Source organism: Apis mellifera, linkage group LG8 (assembly GCF_003254395.2).
Source record: "Apis mellifera strain DH4 linkage group LG8, Amel_HAv3.1, whole genome shotgun sequence".
NCBI lineage: Eukaryota > Metazoa > Arthropoda > Insecta > Hymenoptera > Apidae > Apis > Apis mellifera.
In genome coordinates this window covers 1972728-1987677 of record NC_037645.1, presented here as the reverse complement: position 1 = coordinate 1987677, position 14950 = coordinate 1972728, and the positions used below count along the sequence as shown (strand labels likewise).

At 24.9% G+C, this 14950-nt stretch overlaps 6 protein-coding genes across 6 annotated transcripts; 3 read left to right on the top strand and 3 right to left on the bottom strand.

Annotated features, from left to right (window-relative positions):
• The first annotated feature begins 101 nt into the window (after positions 1 to 101).
• Positions 102 to 1893, top strand: LOC551983 (thymidylate synthase). Its single transcript, XM_624366.6, has 4 exons — positions 102 to 338; positions 542 to 805; positions 888 to 1150; positions 1215 to 1893. The coding sequence occupies exons 1-4, from the start codon at positions 158 to 160 to the stop codon at positions 1422 to 1424; spliced, it is 918 nt and encodes a 305-aa protein (XP_624369.1). The 5' UTR covers positions 102 to 157; the 3' UTR covers positions 1425 to 1893.
• Positions 833 to 3694, bottom strand: LOC551962 (uncharacterized protein C6orf106 homolog). The gene is made up of 4 exons (XM_016913765.2): positions 3677 to 3694; positions 3261 to 3582; positions 2446 to 2804; positions 833 to 2291 (listed from the first exon to the last, which is right to left on the bottom strand). Exons 2-4 carry the CDS (start codon positions 3413 to 3415, stop codon positions 2185 to 2187), a joined length of 621 nt encoding a protein of 206 aa, XP_016769254.1. The 5' UTR covers positions 3416 to 3582; positions 3677 to 3694; the 3' UTR covers positions 833 to 2184.
• Positions 3695 to 4634: 940 nt separating this feature from the next.
• Positions 4635 to 11103, top strand: LOC100576300. The gene is made up of 6 exons (XM_016913652.2): positions 4635 to 4990; positions 6766 to 7418; positions 7641 to 7890; positions 9843 to 10091; positions 10167 to 10408; positions 10478 to 11103. The coding sequence occupies exons 2-6, from the start codon at positions 6767 to 6769 to the stop codon at positions 10681 to 10683; spliced, it is 1599 nt and encodes a 532-aa protein (XP_016769141.2). The 5' UTR covers positions 4635 to 4990; position 6766; the 3' UTR covers positions 10684 to 11103.
• A 70-nt stretch (positions 11104 to 11173) lies between these two features.
• Positions 11174 to 12428, bottom strand: LOC725669 (DNA ligase 1). Its single transcript, XM_001121491.5, has 3 exons — positions 12372 to 12428; positions 11681 to 12194; positions 11174 to 11609 (listed from the first exon to the last, which is right to left on the bottom strand). Exons 2-3 carry the CDS (start codon positions 12130 to 12132, stop codon positions 11264 to 11266), a joined length of 798 nt encoding a protein of 265 aa, XP_001121491.2. The 5' UTR covers positions 12133 to 12194; positions 12372 to 12428; the 3' UTR covers positions 11174 to 11263.
• A 12-nt stretch (positions 12429 to 12440) lies between these two features.
• Positions 12441 to 13164, top strand: LOC725633 (probable DNA-directed RNA polymerases I and III subunit RPAC2). Its single transcript, XM_001121462.4, has 3 exons — positions 12441 to 12658; positions 12743 to 12840; positions 12913 to 13164. The coding sequence occupies exons 1-3, from the start codon at positions 12641 to 12643 to the stop codon at positions 13121 to 13123; spliced, it is 327 nt and encodes a 108-aa protein (XP_001121462.1). The 5' UTR covers positions 12441 to 12640; the 3' UTR covers positions 13124 to 13164.
• A 108-nt stretch (positions 13165 to 13272) lies between these two features.
• Positions 13273 to 14726, bottom strand: LOC409326 (40S ribosomal protein S2). The gene is made up of 3 exons (XM_392843.7): positions 14570 to 14726; positions 13866 to 14214; positions 13273 to 13790 (listed from the first exon to the last, which is right to left on the bottom strand). The coding sequence occupies exons 2-3, from the start codon at positions 14211 to 14213 to the stop codon at positions 13296 to 13298; spliced, it is 843 nt and encodes a 280-aa protein (XP_392843.1). The 5' UTR covers position 14214; positions 14570 to 14726; the 3' UTR covers positions 13273 to 13295.
• Between the last annotated feature and the right edge of the window lie 224 nt (positions 14727 to 14950).

Below are 14950 nucleotides of genomic sequence, written 5' to 3'. Positions count from 1 at the left end.
TTTTGAATTTATTTATTTTTAATTCGTTTAATTTATATTTAATTTATAGTTTAATATTATAAATTATAAATTACGTAGTCTAATTCCATTCTATAATAATTGTAGTTCATTTTTCATTCTACTACATTGTATTCATATTTTAATATTTTGTTGAAACATGAATGAATATGAAATAATTACATCACAGGAATGCTTTCAAAATGAAAAAAAACATGAAGAATATCAATATTTAAATTTGATCGAAAAAATCATTAAAGATGGAACAAGAAAAGATGATCGTACTGGCGTGGGAACGTTGTCCATTTTCGGAACCCAGATGAGATTTAATTTACGAAATAGTAAGAAAATTAAATGTTTATATTAATTTAGTAAATCATCAATCATTTAAAAATTTACAGCACACAATTTCTTTCATATATTTTCTTTTATATTTTATAATTTTTTTATATATTTTTTCTTTTAATTTTTTTAAATTTTTCACAAAATAAATATCTAGAAAATTAAATTAAACAACAATAAAATATTAATATAATTATTATAGATATATTTCCATTATTAACTACAAAACGCGTATTTTGGAAAGGTGTAGTGGAGGAATTGTTATGGTTTATTAAAGGATCCACAAATGCAAAGAAATTAAGTGAAAAGGATGTTCATATTTGGGATGCAAATAGTTCACGTGAATTCTTAGATTCTTGTGGTTTTATAGATAGAGAAGAAGGAGATTTAGGTCCTATTTATGGATTTCAATGGAGACATTTTGGTGCAACATATAAAGATATGTACAAAGATTATAATGGAGAAGGTAAAACAATAATCTAATATTCCTAAATTTAATTATATAAATTTAATTATCTACAAATACATTGAAAGATTTATTTATACAGGTATTGATCAATTAAAAGAAGTTATAGATAAGATACGATATTCTCCCAATGATAGAAGAATTATAATGACAGCATGGAATCCAATTGATATTCCAAAAATGGCTTTACCTCCTTGTCATTGTTTCGTTCAATTTTATGTAAGCAATGAAGAATTATCATGCCAACTTTATCAAAGAAGTGCGGATATGGGTCTTGGTGTACCATTTAATATTGCATCTTATTCTTTATTAATTTATATACTGGCACATATTACAAACTTGAAGGTAAATTTATAAGAAAAGAATTATAAAATTTTTAACAGAAAATTGTATTTTTTTTTTTTTTTAGCCAGGTGAATTTATACATACAATGGGCGATTGTCATGTATACCTTAATCATATATCCGCACTTAAGGAACAAATCAAACGTGTACCAAAACCATTTCCATATTTAAAAATCATTAGAAACGTTGAAGATATAAACGATTTTACAGCAAATGATTTTGAACTGATTGGATATGACCCACATGCAAAAATCTCTATGCCAATGGCCGTTTAAAAATGAAATTAATAAACGAAACGAATAAAGAAACTGAATGATGTCCTGATACAAATCTATATCTATAAACTTTTTATCTAGAAGTATTATTTCATCATTAAGAAAATACATGTTCAACTGACATTTAATCAGTGAATGAATATATAATTCATATACTATTATAATATATATATTTTTTAATCATATATTTTATTTTCTAATAAAAAATTTTATTTCTTTTTTCTTTTTTAATAAACTTGTATCTTAATTATACTTATATACATATATATATATATATATATATATACACATACATATATATGTGTATGTATGTATGTATATATATATATATATATATATATATATTTTAATTATTTATATCAATTTTTTTTCAGTACCAGTTTTAAAAGTGGTCCATACATGTCTGTTACAATTTTAACAATTAAATTTTAGCACACTTTGAATTACAGAAACAATTGAATAAAAAAAATTTTTAATGTAACTGACAAGTATGGACGATAAAAGGCCTTATATAAGCAACTTTCAAAATTTAATAAAAGTACCATCTATACAATATATTAGTCCAGTACTTTCTTGTATGTAAATCATGTATGTAAATATTGGAAATATTTTCTCGCGTAATTATAGCGGAAAATAAGAACGTTTCTATGTATTTTAAAGCATTTAAAACAAATATGTTATTTTTAATTTACTTCATTAAAAATAATCAAAGACGTTTAAAAAAAGAAAATAATTAAGGAAAGTTTCTGGACATTAGGGGCTAGCACATCTTTGTATCATTAGATGATGAAGTACTTAATTGATGTAATTGCTGAGTAATGGCCAGAGTACCACTTTCACTTACTGTAATAGTTACCCAAATAACATCTAAATAAAAAAGTAATTAATAATATTAAAAATTAATTTATAATTAAAGTAATAATATATATATATATATATATTGATAATGTTATAATTAAAGTAATAATAATAATATCATAAATATGCAATAATAATAATATGAAAATATAAATGAATTCACCTCCAAAAAAGGTTTCTGTAGATTTTACCATCATCCTCCATTTACTTTTAAATGTACCACAATATGGAGGACTTTGAAGATCCACACTTATTACTGTTATTTCTGCAGGACCTAAAGATGAAACTGGTACCCTTGTACATGCACCCATTTGTACTCCTCCAATATATTGTAAGCAAACTCCTTCAGGCCATGTTTCTGTACCACTATTTTGTATATGCCAAGATTTTTGAAAATTAGTGAGTGGTGGTATTGATTCTCCTTCACCAATAGTGCTATCACATATCAGTGTCATACAAGGAAATTTATTTTGAACTGGAGATTCAAAGTCAAAATAACTACATATAGCTGCTTGGAGATTCCTGTAATTGTATGTTATATATATGTAAATTTGTAATAATTATTTTATGTTAACAAAATATCTTCAGTAGTTTAACAAATATATTCAAAACTCATTGCTTTTTCCTCTTTCATTATTTAAAATTTATTATTATATATTATTATATTATTATATATATATTATATATCATATATTATTATATATGATTTATATATTTTATTATAATTTTCCTAAACAAATAACATTTTCATTAAATAGTCTTATTATAAAATATTCAGTTTCTACATTAATAATACATATACAATAATTTTAAAAAATCAAACAAAATATTATATCTGTAATTATGAGACATCAATAAGATAAATAAGTAACTTTCGACAAGATAGTACTACCTAGATTATAAATATGGCGATGGTAGGGTTAGGTTGCAAAATTAAATTTGATTAACACAAAACGAGTACGCGGTAGAGTATCTCACCAATTATTCATATCCAGAAAGAATGCAGCAGTAGTTTCATTTAGCTGGCTACCAGCCAGCAACTTCTGCAGCTGTTTCACCAGATCGTCCTTGTCGGTGGTGCCTAGACAACTAAACTGGTGAATCAAATGCTGGTCCACGTTGTCCATGTTCATGATGCGTTTTCTCCCTCGTTCAATACTCCATGTAACACAACTGTCACACACGTACGGAACCGTGAGACGCGTTCTGTTATCGTTTGATCTTTAACAGCAAATTTTAAATGTCATTCTTCATGACGTTCATCCGTGCGCAGTAGGTGCATGCATCTATACTGTACACTCTATACAAAAAATGTAATAATTATGAGTATGTACAGTCCGTAGATGGTAGAATTCGCGTCTAATAATTTTCGTCCCTTTATAATGCGATATTACCTTGACCTTGAGCGCTACTAGTCAGCGAGTTTTTATAATAGATAAATAAATACGCAAAACAATTTTATCTTTCACAAAATCAGTCGTTCGTTATATAGATGCAATCTAGATTGCACGAATTTTAATTATTATTAATTTTTGATAATATATTTTAATTAAGATATAAAATCTGTTTTCTATTTCTTTTAAAAAATGAATTCTACGTAATAAAATTATAGAATTATTTTAAATTAGAAGATTTAAAATTTTAATTTTTGAAATTGTTAATAATTATATCAATAATTATCACAAATTAAAATTTTGATAAATAATTATTGATTATTAACAGTTTAATATTTAAAAATAAAATAGATACGAAATAAAAAAATTTTTATCTTCTATGTTGTATATACATGTAATAATTAGAAAATAAAATATAACAAAAAAAATGCGGGAATTTTAAATTATATTTTCTTATTAAACAAATAATTTTCATAACACATTGAAAAAAAATAAAACAAATTTATTATCAAAAGAAATTTGAAAAATAAATTTTACTGATTTTTTTATGTATTCATATTATCACTTCTATATTTATTAATATTATATTTCCATGTATTCAATATTTTTTTCTGACTAAAGATTACATAAATATATTTTTTTAATTTACTATATTTTTCATTGTTATTATGTATGAATAATGAAATCAAATTTATATTTTCTGTTCTATATATAAATAATCCTAACTGATATATAAATTATTTGAGATATTGCCACAAAATGATATAAAAATTTAATGTATAATAGAAATTTTCTGTTCCTTTTATGCAAATGCTCTTGAGTACTTTTCTATTATCGCATCACGCATGCGTCCATATCCCTTCCATTCCGATCAAAACTTAGAGATGCGCACGCATTACACCGCGTAATAGTTGAAATACGAAAGAGAAGACAGTCGTGGTCCGAAGTTGATCATGTAGATATTCCAAAAACGTCCGATCGCAAGGTGAATTCACGTACAAAGTGAACGAAAAGAAATCGGTGTCGATTGAAAACGAGAATGTGGTCTGCAATGAAACATCTTTGAATTGCGTAAACCAGTGGCTACATTCTTTAGTCGCGAGTTCTTTTACTGATAATCTAAAGTTCTTTTTTTAAAGAAAAGCGAACTCAGACATCGATGAAACGTTCAAAATTCTTGAGAAATTATTTTTTTGTAGACATTAGGGCATCGTGATGAAAGTTGGAACTTATTGTACAATTAATAGTTCCGTTTCGGCGATCGTGGAATAATCGGTTTGAACTCGACGAAATCGAGACACTGAGAGAATCGAGGTAAGTATATGAATTCTTATATATGACATTACAATCAATTGGAGCAAATTGATATTTGATATATTTCATATTATTTTTATATTTTCACAAATATCTATGAATATTGAAAAATAAAAATGAAAAAATTTTTTTAAAATTCATTATTCGAGTTTGAAATTATTTTCATTTATTTTATTATCGATTTATATTTTTTATTTTTTCTCTTATTTTACTTTTTTTTTACTTATGTTTTTTCTTTATATTTTTCTTTAGATTCTTTATTTCTATTTTAGAAAATTTTAATTATATATTTTATGGTATTTTAATCTAAATAATAATTCACAACATTTTGAAAAAGATATTTTTTAATTTATTTTATTGAAATATTTTTTTATCATTAATTATATCATTTCATTTATATTGTTAAATTGTTAAAAAAAATTTAAAAAAATTAATAAATTAAATATAAGAGAAATTAAAATAAAATAAAAATCTTAAGAATGAAATTTCACAACGAAATTTTAACATAATTAATAAAATGGAAAATAAAAATAAAATTGAGATTTATTATTTTCTAGTAGTTCAGTTTATATTTATAATAATCTAATAATTATATTTATATAATTTTATTTATATTTATATAAATGTTTAAAATAAAAAGAAAAATGCAAAAAAATAATTTTAAATACCCTTAAAATTTTAATAATATTATGATAATTATATTATATAAGATGATTTTTTTTTTATAATATGAATAAAAATGATCAAAATGTTATTTTTAAAATTTATTAATTTTATGGATGTATTTATATTAATGGATAATATTGTTCTGTTAATTATTTTGCAAATTTTCATAATATATATCTTGATAAATGCAATGAATCGATTTTAATTCGATCTCGTCTATATGATTTTATAAATTCTTAAATGACTAAAAATTAGATCAAAGTTAAAAAAACCATAAAATAACTTTAAAAACATTTATATTATAATTAATTTTTTGTTATGAACCGAAACAACAATGACGATATATATATATAGTTTCATATGACACAATTTGGAACCGATATAAAAACACATTAGATATCTTCCAGGTACTCAATTTTATAAAGATTTTCTTTATTGACTTTTGGCTGAAATATATATAGTATATATATATATATATATATATATATATATATATATATATATATATACATAAATTTTTATTTATATGAAATTAGGAAAAGAACAATTCATATAATAAAAATTTTCTAATTCTTTCTTTATAGTATATATGATTTCTTGTTCTAATAATAAAAGTTTAGATAAATAGATTTAATTGACAGGATTTCAATTAATCGATCATTTTATTTCAATAGAATGAAGAGAAAGAACCTGTCGAGAGATAACCAGGTTCATAAACACAAACTGAAGTTGCTTATATAATAAAAGTCCTTTTATTATAATTTTTTCTTTTTGTTTATATTTTTTCGTTTTATTAATAAAATTTCGCATATAAATAGATTTCATCAAATATTTGTTCATAAATATATAATAGTATTTGAAACTATAGAAATTTAGCAGTTATAATAATACTTAACATTCAATAAATTAATTATTTTATATCAAAAAAATGAATTTGAACAATTAATTCGTATTTCTAATTATATATATATATAATAAATATATATATATTTTATGATACAAATATTAACATAAATTCTATGTTTTAATTAATATAATTAAATTAAATATTTAACTAATATTTAATTTATTTATATTTAATTGTTAAAATAAAACTTCTTTTTTAATAGCATGATCGGGCCATCTTCTGGCATCGGTGATGTCCCAGAACACGAGTTATCAGATAACCAATCCCGTGGCGGAAAGAAGCGCATTTTCGAGGATCTGGACATCGAAAACTTTTGCGAAGAGGTTCAAAATGGTCATAAACGATATCAATACCAAGAAATCGAGGCTCCAATGGAAATGGTTGCCTCCAATCAAGTGATAAACGACACTGCATCCCTATTCTCACCGTTATCGGCTCAAGAAGCCGTGGATGAGTGTTCAGTCGGTCGATTGGAAGTCCTTCTCGTGGATGGCACTAATTGTACCTGGACAACCGTTTCAGAATTGGAATCGCAGCAAAGTATCGCTGATATTACGGCTTCACCATCTACATCTACTTCGTCGTCGGAAAATAGACAAGAACAGGTGATACAGGAGGTTCAAATCGAGGAAACGAGTTATCCCATTGATTGTGATTATTGGGAACCAGTTATCACAGTCCAATCATCCAATATACAACAAAATAAGCCCATGCCTTCTGGTAGTAATCAGCAACAACAGTTTGATGATCAAGAGACTGGAAATCTTTCCTGGTTGCTGGATTTTAAATTAGATCCTTTCATCGAAGCCGCAGACGAGAAATCCACTGTATCTTTATCCAAAGACATTCACAATGGTGCGAAGATGTTCAACAAGCTTTTTCAACGAATTCTTTGATCATGTTATTTTATTTTTTACAAAATTCTTAACAAAATAAAATTGATTCTTGATTTGAATTATTATAAAATATATAATATAAAAAGAAAATGATATATAAGCATTAAACATAAAGGGTTAAGTCTATTTCTAGAATTATTTGCTATATGATTTTAAGAAATTGTTTACTTTTCTTATTTAGGAAACAAAGCAAGAATGAATGGACGTTCTTATGGATCTGCCTACATTAACGATGCTAAAAGGAGTTACAACGAGAATGGATCGTTGCATCAGGAATCAAATCATAATTATTCTAGCCTCGACAATAGAAATTTCGCGTCTTCCCGGTGTAATGGCCCAAAGAAACCGCCTTTCACATATACAGAGCTGATTGAACACGCACTGCGAGAAAGGGGAGAGCTTACGGTATCAGCTATTTACCAGTGGATCTCGTAAGTACTTTAAAACAATGTTATGATGACGTGAATTGTAGTACTTTGTATTAGAAACTTTTAAAATTTAATATGATATTAAATTATATATTATGACATATAAAAAAATATTAACTTGATGTTTATTATTATTGAATTTTTTTTTTGATATTATGAATTTATTAAATTATTAATTAATTTCATTAGATTGTAAATGATATATTATATTGAATTTATGTTACATGTCAATTTATTACATATATACCATTATTTTATACCAATATATATATATATATATATATATATATATATATATATATATTATATTATATTATATTATATTGTAATAAATTCATTGACGTAAAACACATTGGTAAAAAATTAAAAAACAGATATTCGCGTATTTATCTAGCTTCAAAATAAAATTTAAAATAAGAAATTCGTATTCCAAATACTATCACTTTTTTTTTATTTTATCCAATATAATATAATTTGAAAGAATAATTTAAATATTCATAATCAATCACTATTTCATTTTTAACCAAATGAAATTCAATTCTAGAATATATTATAGAATATATTATAAAATATAAAAAATTGATCAATTAAAATAATAAATATTATTTAATCAAATTAATTAAATTAAGGAAAAAAATTAAAATGAAATGAAATGAAATGAATAATTAATAAATATTGTACTGCAAAATATCTGTAGAATTTAAACAATCTATTATAAATCTTAATCTTTTCTATAAACAAATTTTATAAATATTTTATTAAAACTAGATAAAAGAGTAATATACATATGATATATAGAAATTTCAACTAATTTTATAGATTCTATCCGCATAAAAAAAAAGCAAATTTATTTAAAATATTTCAGAAGAGCATTAAAAATAAGTTCAGTTTCGTTATCTGTATTTTATATATATATATATATTTCACGAATCTACGATCGAACAGGTGAAAGCATGGAGGTAGTAAAGTGCGCACGTCGTGTTATTAGGAGAGGGAGAGGGTTGGAACAAATGAAAGAACCGGTACCAACTGGTACCATCATGTAGCGAGGGCAGCGGTGCCAAGGGGTACCATCTAAGAACACGAGTCTCCCCGACAGGCCACCCCCGCATCAACATAAAATACAGTTCTCGTAAATTTATAGAAACATTTTGTTTCGTACATTCTTTACGATTCTGAGAAAAACGATGTACAAAATGTACATATATATACTTAAAACGAATTATTTATTCAAAGAAATTCAGTGTCAATTCCGATTAATTATTAAAAATTAAATTTAAATATTATTAATTCACAAAGGAATTCGTATAAATTAAATATAATATAATATATAAAATACGCAAAATACGAATTTATTTGACTATTTTTGATATTTGAGCATATATTTAGTAATAATAATAAATATTTAATAATAATAGAAATAGAATATAAAAAAAATTTAATATTTTCTCCTTTCTCTTTTCTCTATATTATAATATATAACAAACAATTTATATTTATATAATTAAAAAAAATACTTGTAAATTATTATATTTTTTTAATTCCAAACTGAACAGTAATAAAAATGAATTAAAATTATGGGATTAAATAAATTATTTTTGTTACATGATTATAGTGGTTATTAGAAGATAAAACTATTATTAAATTTATGAAGCGTTCCATTAATCTTTTCTTTTCCAAAAGTTAGAAAATTAATCAGAGGAGTAATACTTATGAGAAGTGAGTGTACAATATCATGATATCGTTGCAAATTACAGAAAAAAAAATTATTGGAGATACTGACATTAAATAGATAGGAACTACTTAAACATTTTTTATTATTCAAATTTATTTATTATTTTAAAAGTAACTAATAAAATTATGGTTTTTCTATAATCCATTAGTTTTCCTTATAAATTTTTTTGTCTACTTATCATAAAAAAATTAATTAAATATAAATTTAAACATATTTTTAGAGAACATTTTCCATACTACAAAAGTAATGACGATCGTTGGAAAAACTCTGTTCGACACAATCTGTCCATAAATCCACACTTCAGGAAAGGATCAAAAGCACCACATGGAGCTGGACACTTATGGGCTATTGCAAATCGTTCTGGAGATTCGAGACCCAGACAAACCATTAATAATTCTATCATTAATTCTTCTACGAAACAAATAAGCAAGAACAATATAGAGATCGAAAATCTAAGGAAAAATGTCAGGTAATCAATTGCTGCTCTCATATTATTTGAAAAATTATTTCGTTATGTATATTACTTATATGAATATATTTTCAGTCAAATGAATCCAATAGATGAAGTAGAAGCAGCAACTGCCAGCATTACACAACAGTCTAATGAAGAAGAGACTGAGAATATAATAAATTCTGTAACATTAGAACATTGTGCTGAAGAAATTCTTAGTGGTATTAAAAAAGAAGTAGAAGTACAATATCTTGTTCCCATGATGGTGTCCAATAACGAATCGACCCATCCCAATCAACAAACGCAAGAGCTTCATTATCCTGTGAAAGAGAGTGGTAATCTAATTAATTAAATAAAAAATTAAAATTATATAACTAAATTCAACTTTTAATAAATATTTTTAGATTTTCTCAATCCAGTATCAAAAGAAGTAGTCGCAGAAGAATGCGGACTAATAAGTGAAGGATATCTAGTTACAGACTTAAATCCTACTGCTTTGGGTCTAAACATGATTGAGCCAGAAATCATCACGCCTGAAAATCTTTTTGGGGAGGAATTAAGTTTTCAGTTTTATGAATTATCATCTCCATCACAAATTCAGTCTGCCTGACATATAGAGAAAAATAAACTGCGATTTATTGTTATTGACGAACTGCATGTGCAAAATATTCAGGATTGCAATCAAGTGGAAAACGAAGAAGACATTTACAGTGTTATTGATAAAAAAGAATTTCAAGAAGAATTTAAAGAGTCAATGGTCGAAAGCTGACTTTTCTAATAATGTTATGACGAGATTTATATAGAAACCAAAATAAAAAGGTTATTAAACTTTTTCAAGATTCTCAAAACATATGCGTGAATAAAGCTGAATGAAAAGCTGCATATTATTACTCCATTGTGCCTGGATATGTTTTAAGGAGTCATTTAATACTACGCATTAGTATAGTTTTCTTTTAGCCCTTACAAAATAATATGTACCGTTTTTTGTATTAGCAAAAGTAAATACAATATTTACTCTATGAGCTGTAAATATTATTATTCTTTTAAATTCCGATTACTTTGGAAGTTTTATATACTGAGAAGATTTAACTAACAATGGATGTTTGTAAAGCGTTCATTTTACTATGTAGAAATTATTTTACAATACAATACGTTTTCATCAAATTGTCTATTTCGTAAATTTTTAATTATTATTTTTTAGAATCAGCTTCATTTTTATTTTCAGCTTCAAGATTTTCATTTTGCTGTTGTGTTTGAATTAATCGTTCTGCTAATCTTTTTTGTCTCTCCAACATCTTTGCTTTCTTAAGTTCCTTCTTTTTCTTTTTCTCATCTTTTTCTGCTAAAGTTATTGCCTCTGTTAGTGAATGTTTGGAGACAGTTCCTTCAGCTATCAATTGTCGTCTGATTTCTTCAATTTTACGTTCCTTTCGTTCTTTAGCTTCTAATTCTGCTGCTTCTTTTTCAGCAATTTTTGTTTTTATTTGTGTTATCAATTTTTCCATACCTAACATTTTATTAGCTATTTGTGCTTGTCTACAAACATATAAAATATAAATATACATTTAAATCTTTTATCAATCAATCTAACCATTTTATTAACATACCTAGCTTTTAAAATCTCTTCTTTCTTTTTCTTTTCTTCTTTAATCTTTTGCAATCTTTCTTGGATACTTAAAGGAAAAGCAATTTTTTCATATTCTTTTTGTTCTTCTATTTCTTCAGATGTAGGCCATGCCAATCCTGCAGGTACTCCTAAAGCTGCCATTCCATATCTTCCTAATATTCGTTTCTTGTACTTAATTGTATTATGATACCATTCTATAGGTTCATTGTAAGGTTTTTGTTCAAACAATCTATTTCTATCAGCAAATGATAATCTTGATTTATTTCTTTTTTCTTCTAACTTAGAATTATCTTTTGTTTCTTCTAAATAGATTGGTTTTTCTTCAGCGGATTCAAGAATCTTATTTGAACAATAATATCTTATATTGATATTTTGAAATTTTAAACTCAATGATATATTAAAGATTATTTTTTTTAAAGACATTTTCTGCATTTCCTTCTATTTATTCACAATATTTATTATGTTTTTTTATAATAATGAAGAATTATCATTAGCTATTAAAATTAAAAACATGAAATATTAGGTTAATTATTATTTTAATTAAATACTATATTATTCAAAATATAAAATATTTTTTCAATTTATTTAAATTATAAATTATAATATTTTTTTTTGAAAGATGATTAAAAACATTTTTATTTAATATTTTTTATTAAAATAAATAAGCCTACCTTAAGTATAATTTACTACTAACTATATTATATACAAATATAAAGTAAGGTTATGTATATACATAATTACAATAGATTATAGTGTGACATAAACGACACAACACGTACGCATGAGAACAAATTTAATAATTTGACGTTATATAACGTAATAATAAGTAAACATTTTAAATATTAAATAATAATAGTTTCTCTTAATATTATAAGTAAAGAAAATTAATAAAATTTAATATTTTACTTTATAATAATTTGTTTAAAAAATAAACGATAAAATGGGTCGATTAGCAGAGGTAATATAATTCATAATATAATAAAATTAAATCTTGTATTTTAATGTAAGATAAATAAAAATTAAATAGAAATTTTATTTACAGGTAGCTAGCGAACAATCATCCGAAAAATGTAAAACTTTTGTATTTATGGGTGAAGGTTATACTTTAGGAAATTCATTAGTCTCCGTAATTTCACAAAAGTATATTTATATATTAATTAAAACATAACTTTAGCAATATAAGTTTCTAATTACTAATTATTTTGTATATAGTCCCAATGTAGAATTTTGTGCTTGTTTCGTTAACCATCCAGCAGAAGGAAATATATACTTAAGAATTCAAGCAAAAAGAGGAAAAGCAATAGACATATTAAAGAAAGGATTAGAAGATTTTGAAAAAATTTGTGATCACACTTTAGAAAGTTTTAATAATGCATATGATCAATTTAAGACTTCCAAAAATACATCTATAGATAGCACATAAATTATTTTGTTTAAATAAGAATAAAATAAATTATAATATAATTGTGCTTGATTTATTACCTATAAAATACTTATTACCTATATAAATATATGATATTTATAATTAAAAAATAAGGAATAGGAAATAAAAGGAAAATAATTACAATTAGATACTTTGCATGGAGGTTTATTGCTTAAACAACCTCAGCAGGTCTCTGTCCACCCACAACTCTGTGATTCTTAGATAAGTAATCTGCGAATTCTTGATATGGTGCTTTTCTTAATGCTTGATCATGCCAGAGATCTGGTGTTAAATATGCATAAGTTTTGGCAATAGCAGCATAAGTAGCCTTAGCAAAATTGCCAAGAGTACATGTGGATCCTCTAGCCGAAGTATAGCAATCCTCAATACCAGCCATTTGTAATAGTTTTTTAGGCACAGGAGCTGAAACAATACCTGTACCTCTTGGTGCTGGAATTAGACGCACCTGAACAGATCCACACTTGCCAGTAACTTTACAGGGCACTGTATGAGGATCACCAATTTTATTTCCCCAATAACCACGGCGTACTGGCACAACTGAAAGTTTAGCCAAAATGATAGCACCACGGATAGCAGTAGCTACTTCCTTAGAACATTTTACGCCTAAACCAATATGACCTTTGTAGTCACCAATAGCTACAAAAGCCTGTAAAATAAAAATGAATTATTAGTTAAATTTTTATTGGATTAATAGTTTTATTAATCAAATATATAATGTTACCTTGAAACGAGTACGTTGACCAGCTCTAGTCTGTTTTTGTACAGGCATAATTTTTAATACTTCATCTTTCAATTCAACACCAAGAAATTTATCAATAATTTCATATTCTTTGATTGGTAAAGAAAAAAGATAAATATGTTCCAAGGATTCAATTTTTCCATCTCTAACAAGACGTCCAAGTTTAGTCACTGGAATCCATTCTTTACTGTCTTCTTTACCACGTCCACGACCACGACCTCGTCCTCTACCTCCACGACCTCTACCTCTTGGACCTCCACGATCACCTCCTCCACGAGAACCAAATCCTCCACGAAAACCTCCACGCGCGGCTGGAGCAGTGTCCGCCATTCTGATCAAAATTAACAGAAAAAATTTCATATTTGTTAAAAGAAAAATTATAAAAAAAATTATAAAATTGTATTTAATATAATTATTTTTCATTAATTTAATGTTTAAAAACATAATTTTTTTAAAGAAATAATTAATTATTTGATAGAGAACGAAAATATTTAATAAAGATATTTTTTAACCTCAAAACATGTGCCTTTGATATTTATTAGATATATTTAAACATTAAATAAAAAATATGATTTTCATAATATTTATTCAATAGATAAAATCTTAAATAATCATAAGAGCACATCAAATATACTTTGTGAATATTTTAATAATGAAATTTTAAGAAATGACCATATTATACTTACATTACTTCTTTCTTCTGATTATGATTACGGAAGAAAGACTGATCAATTCTCTCGAAGTTGGCATGTTAAATATGTCGATATATCTCGATTTAGTTTCACATCCGTTATTTAAACTTCAATTACATATTAATAAAACACGAACTATTAGTTTTTATTCAACTTATTCCCTAATTAACGTTTTACTTTCTTTTGCTCCTTTTTAATTCCTTAACAAATTATTTCACAAATGTTTAAAATAATATAAAGTAGGAATGGACATAAATTTTGTTATCATGCTTTATATTTAATGACATTTAATTAGATAAAATGATTAAATAATTGGTATTTTCATTGTCAAAACTCTATTTTATTACAATCTTGCTTGGTAGATAAAAGTAAGTG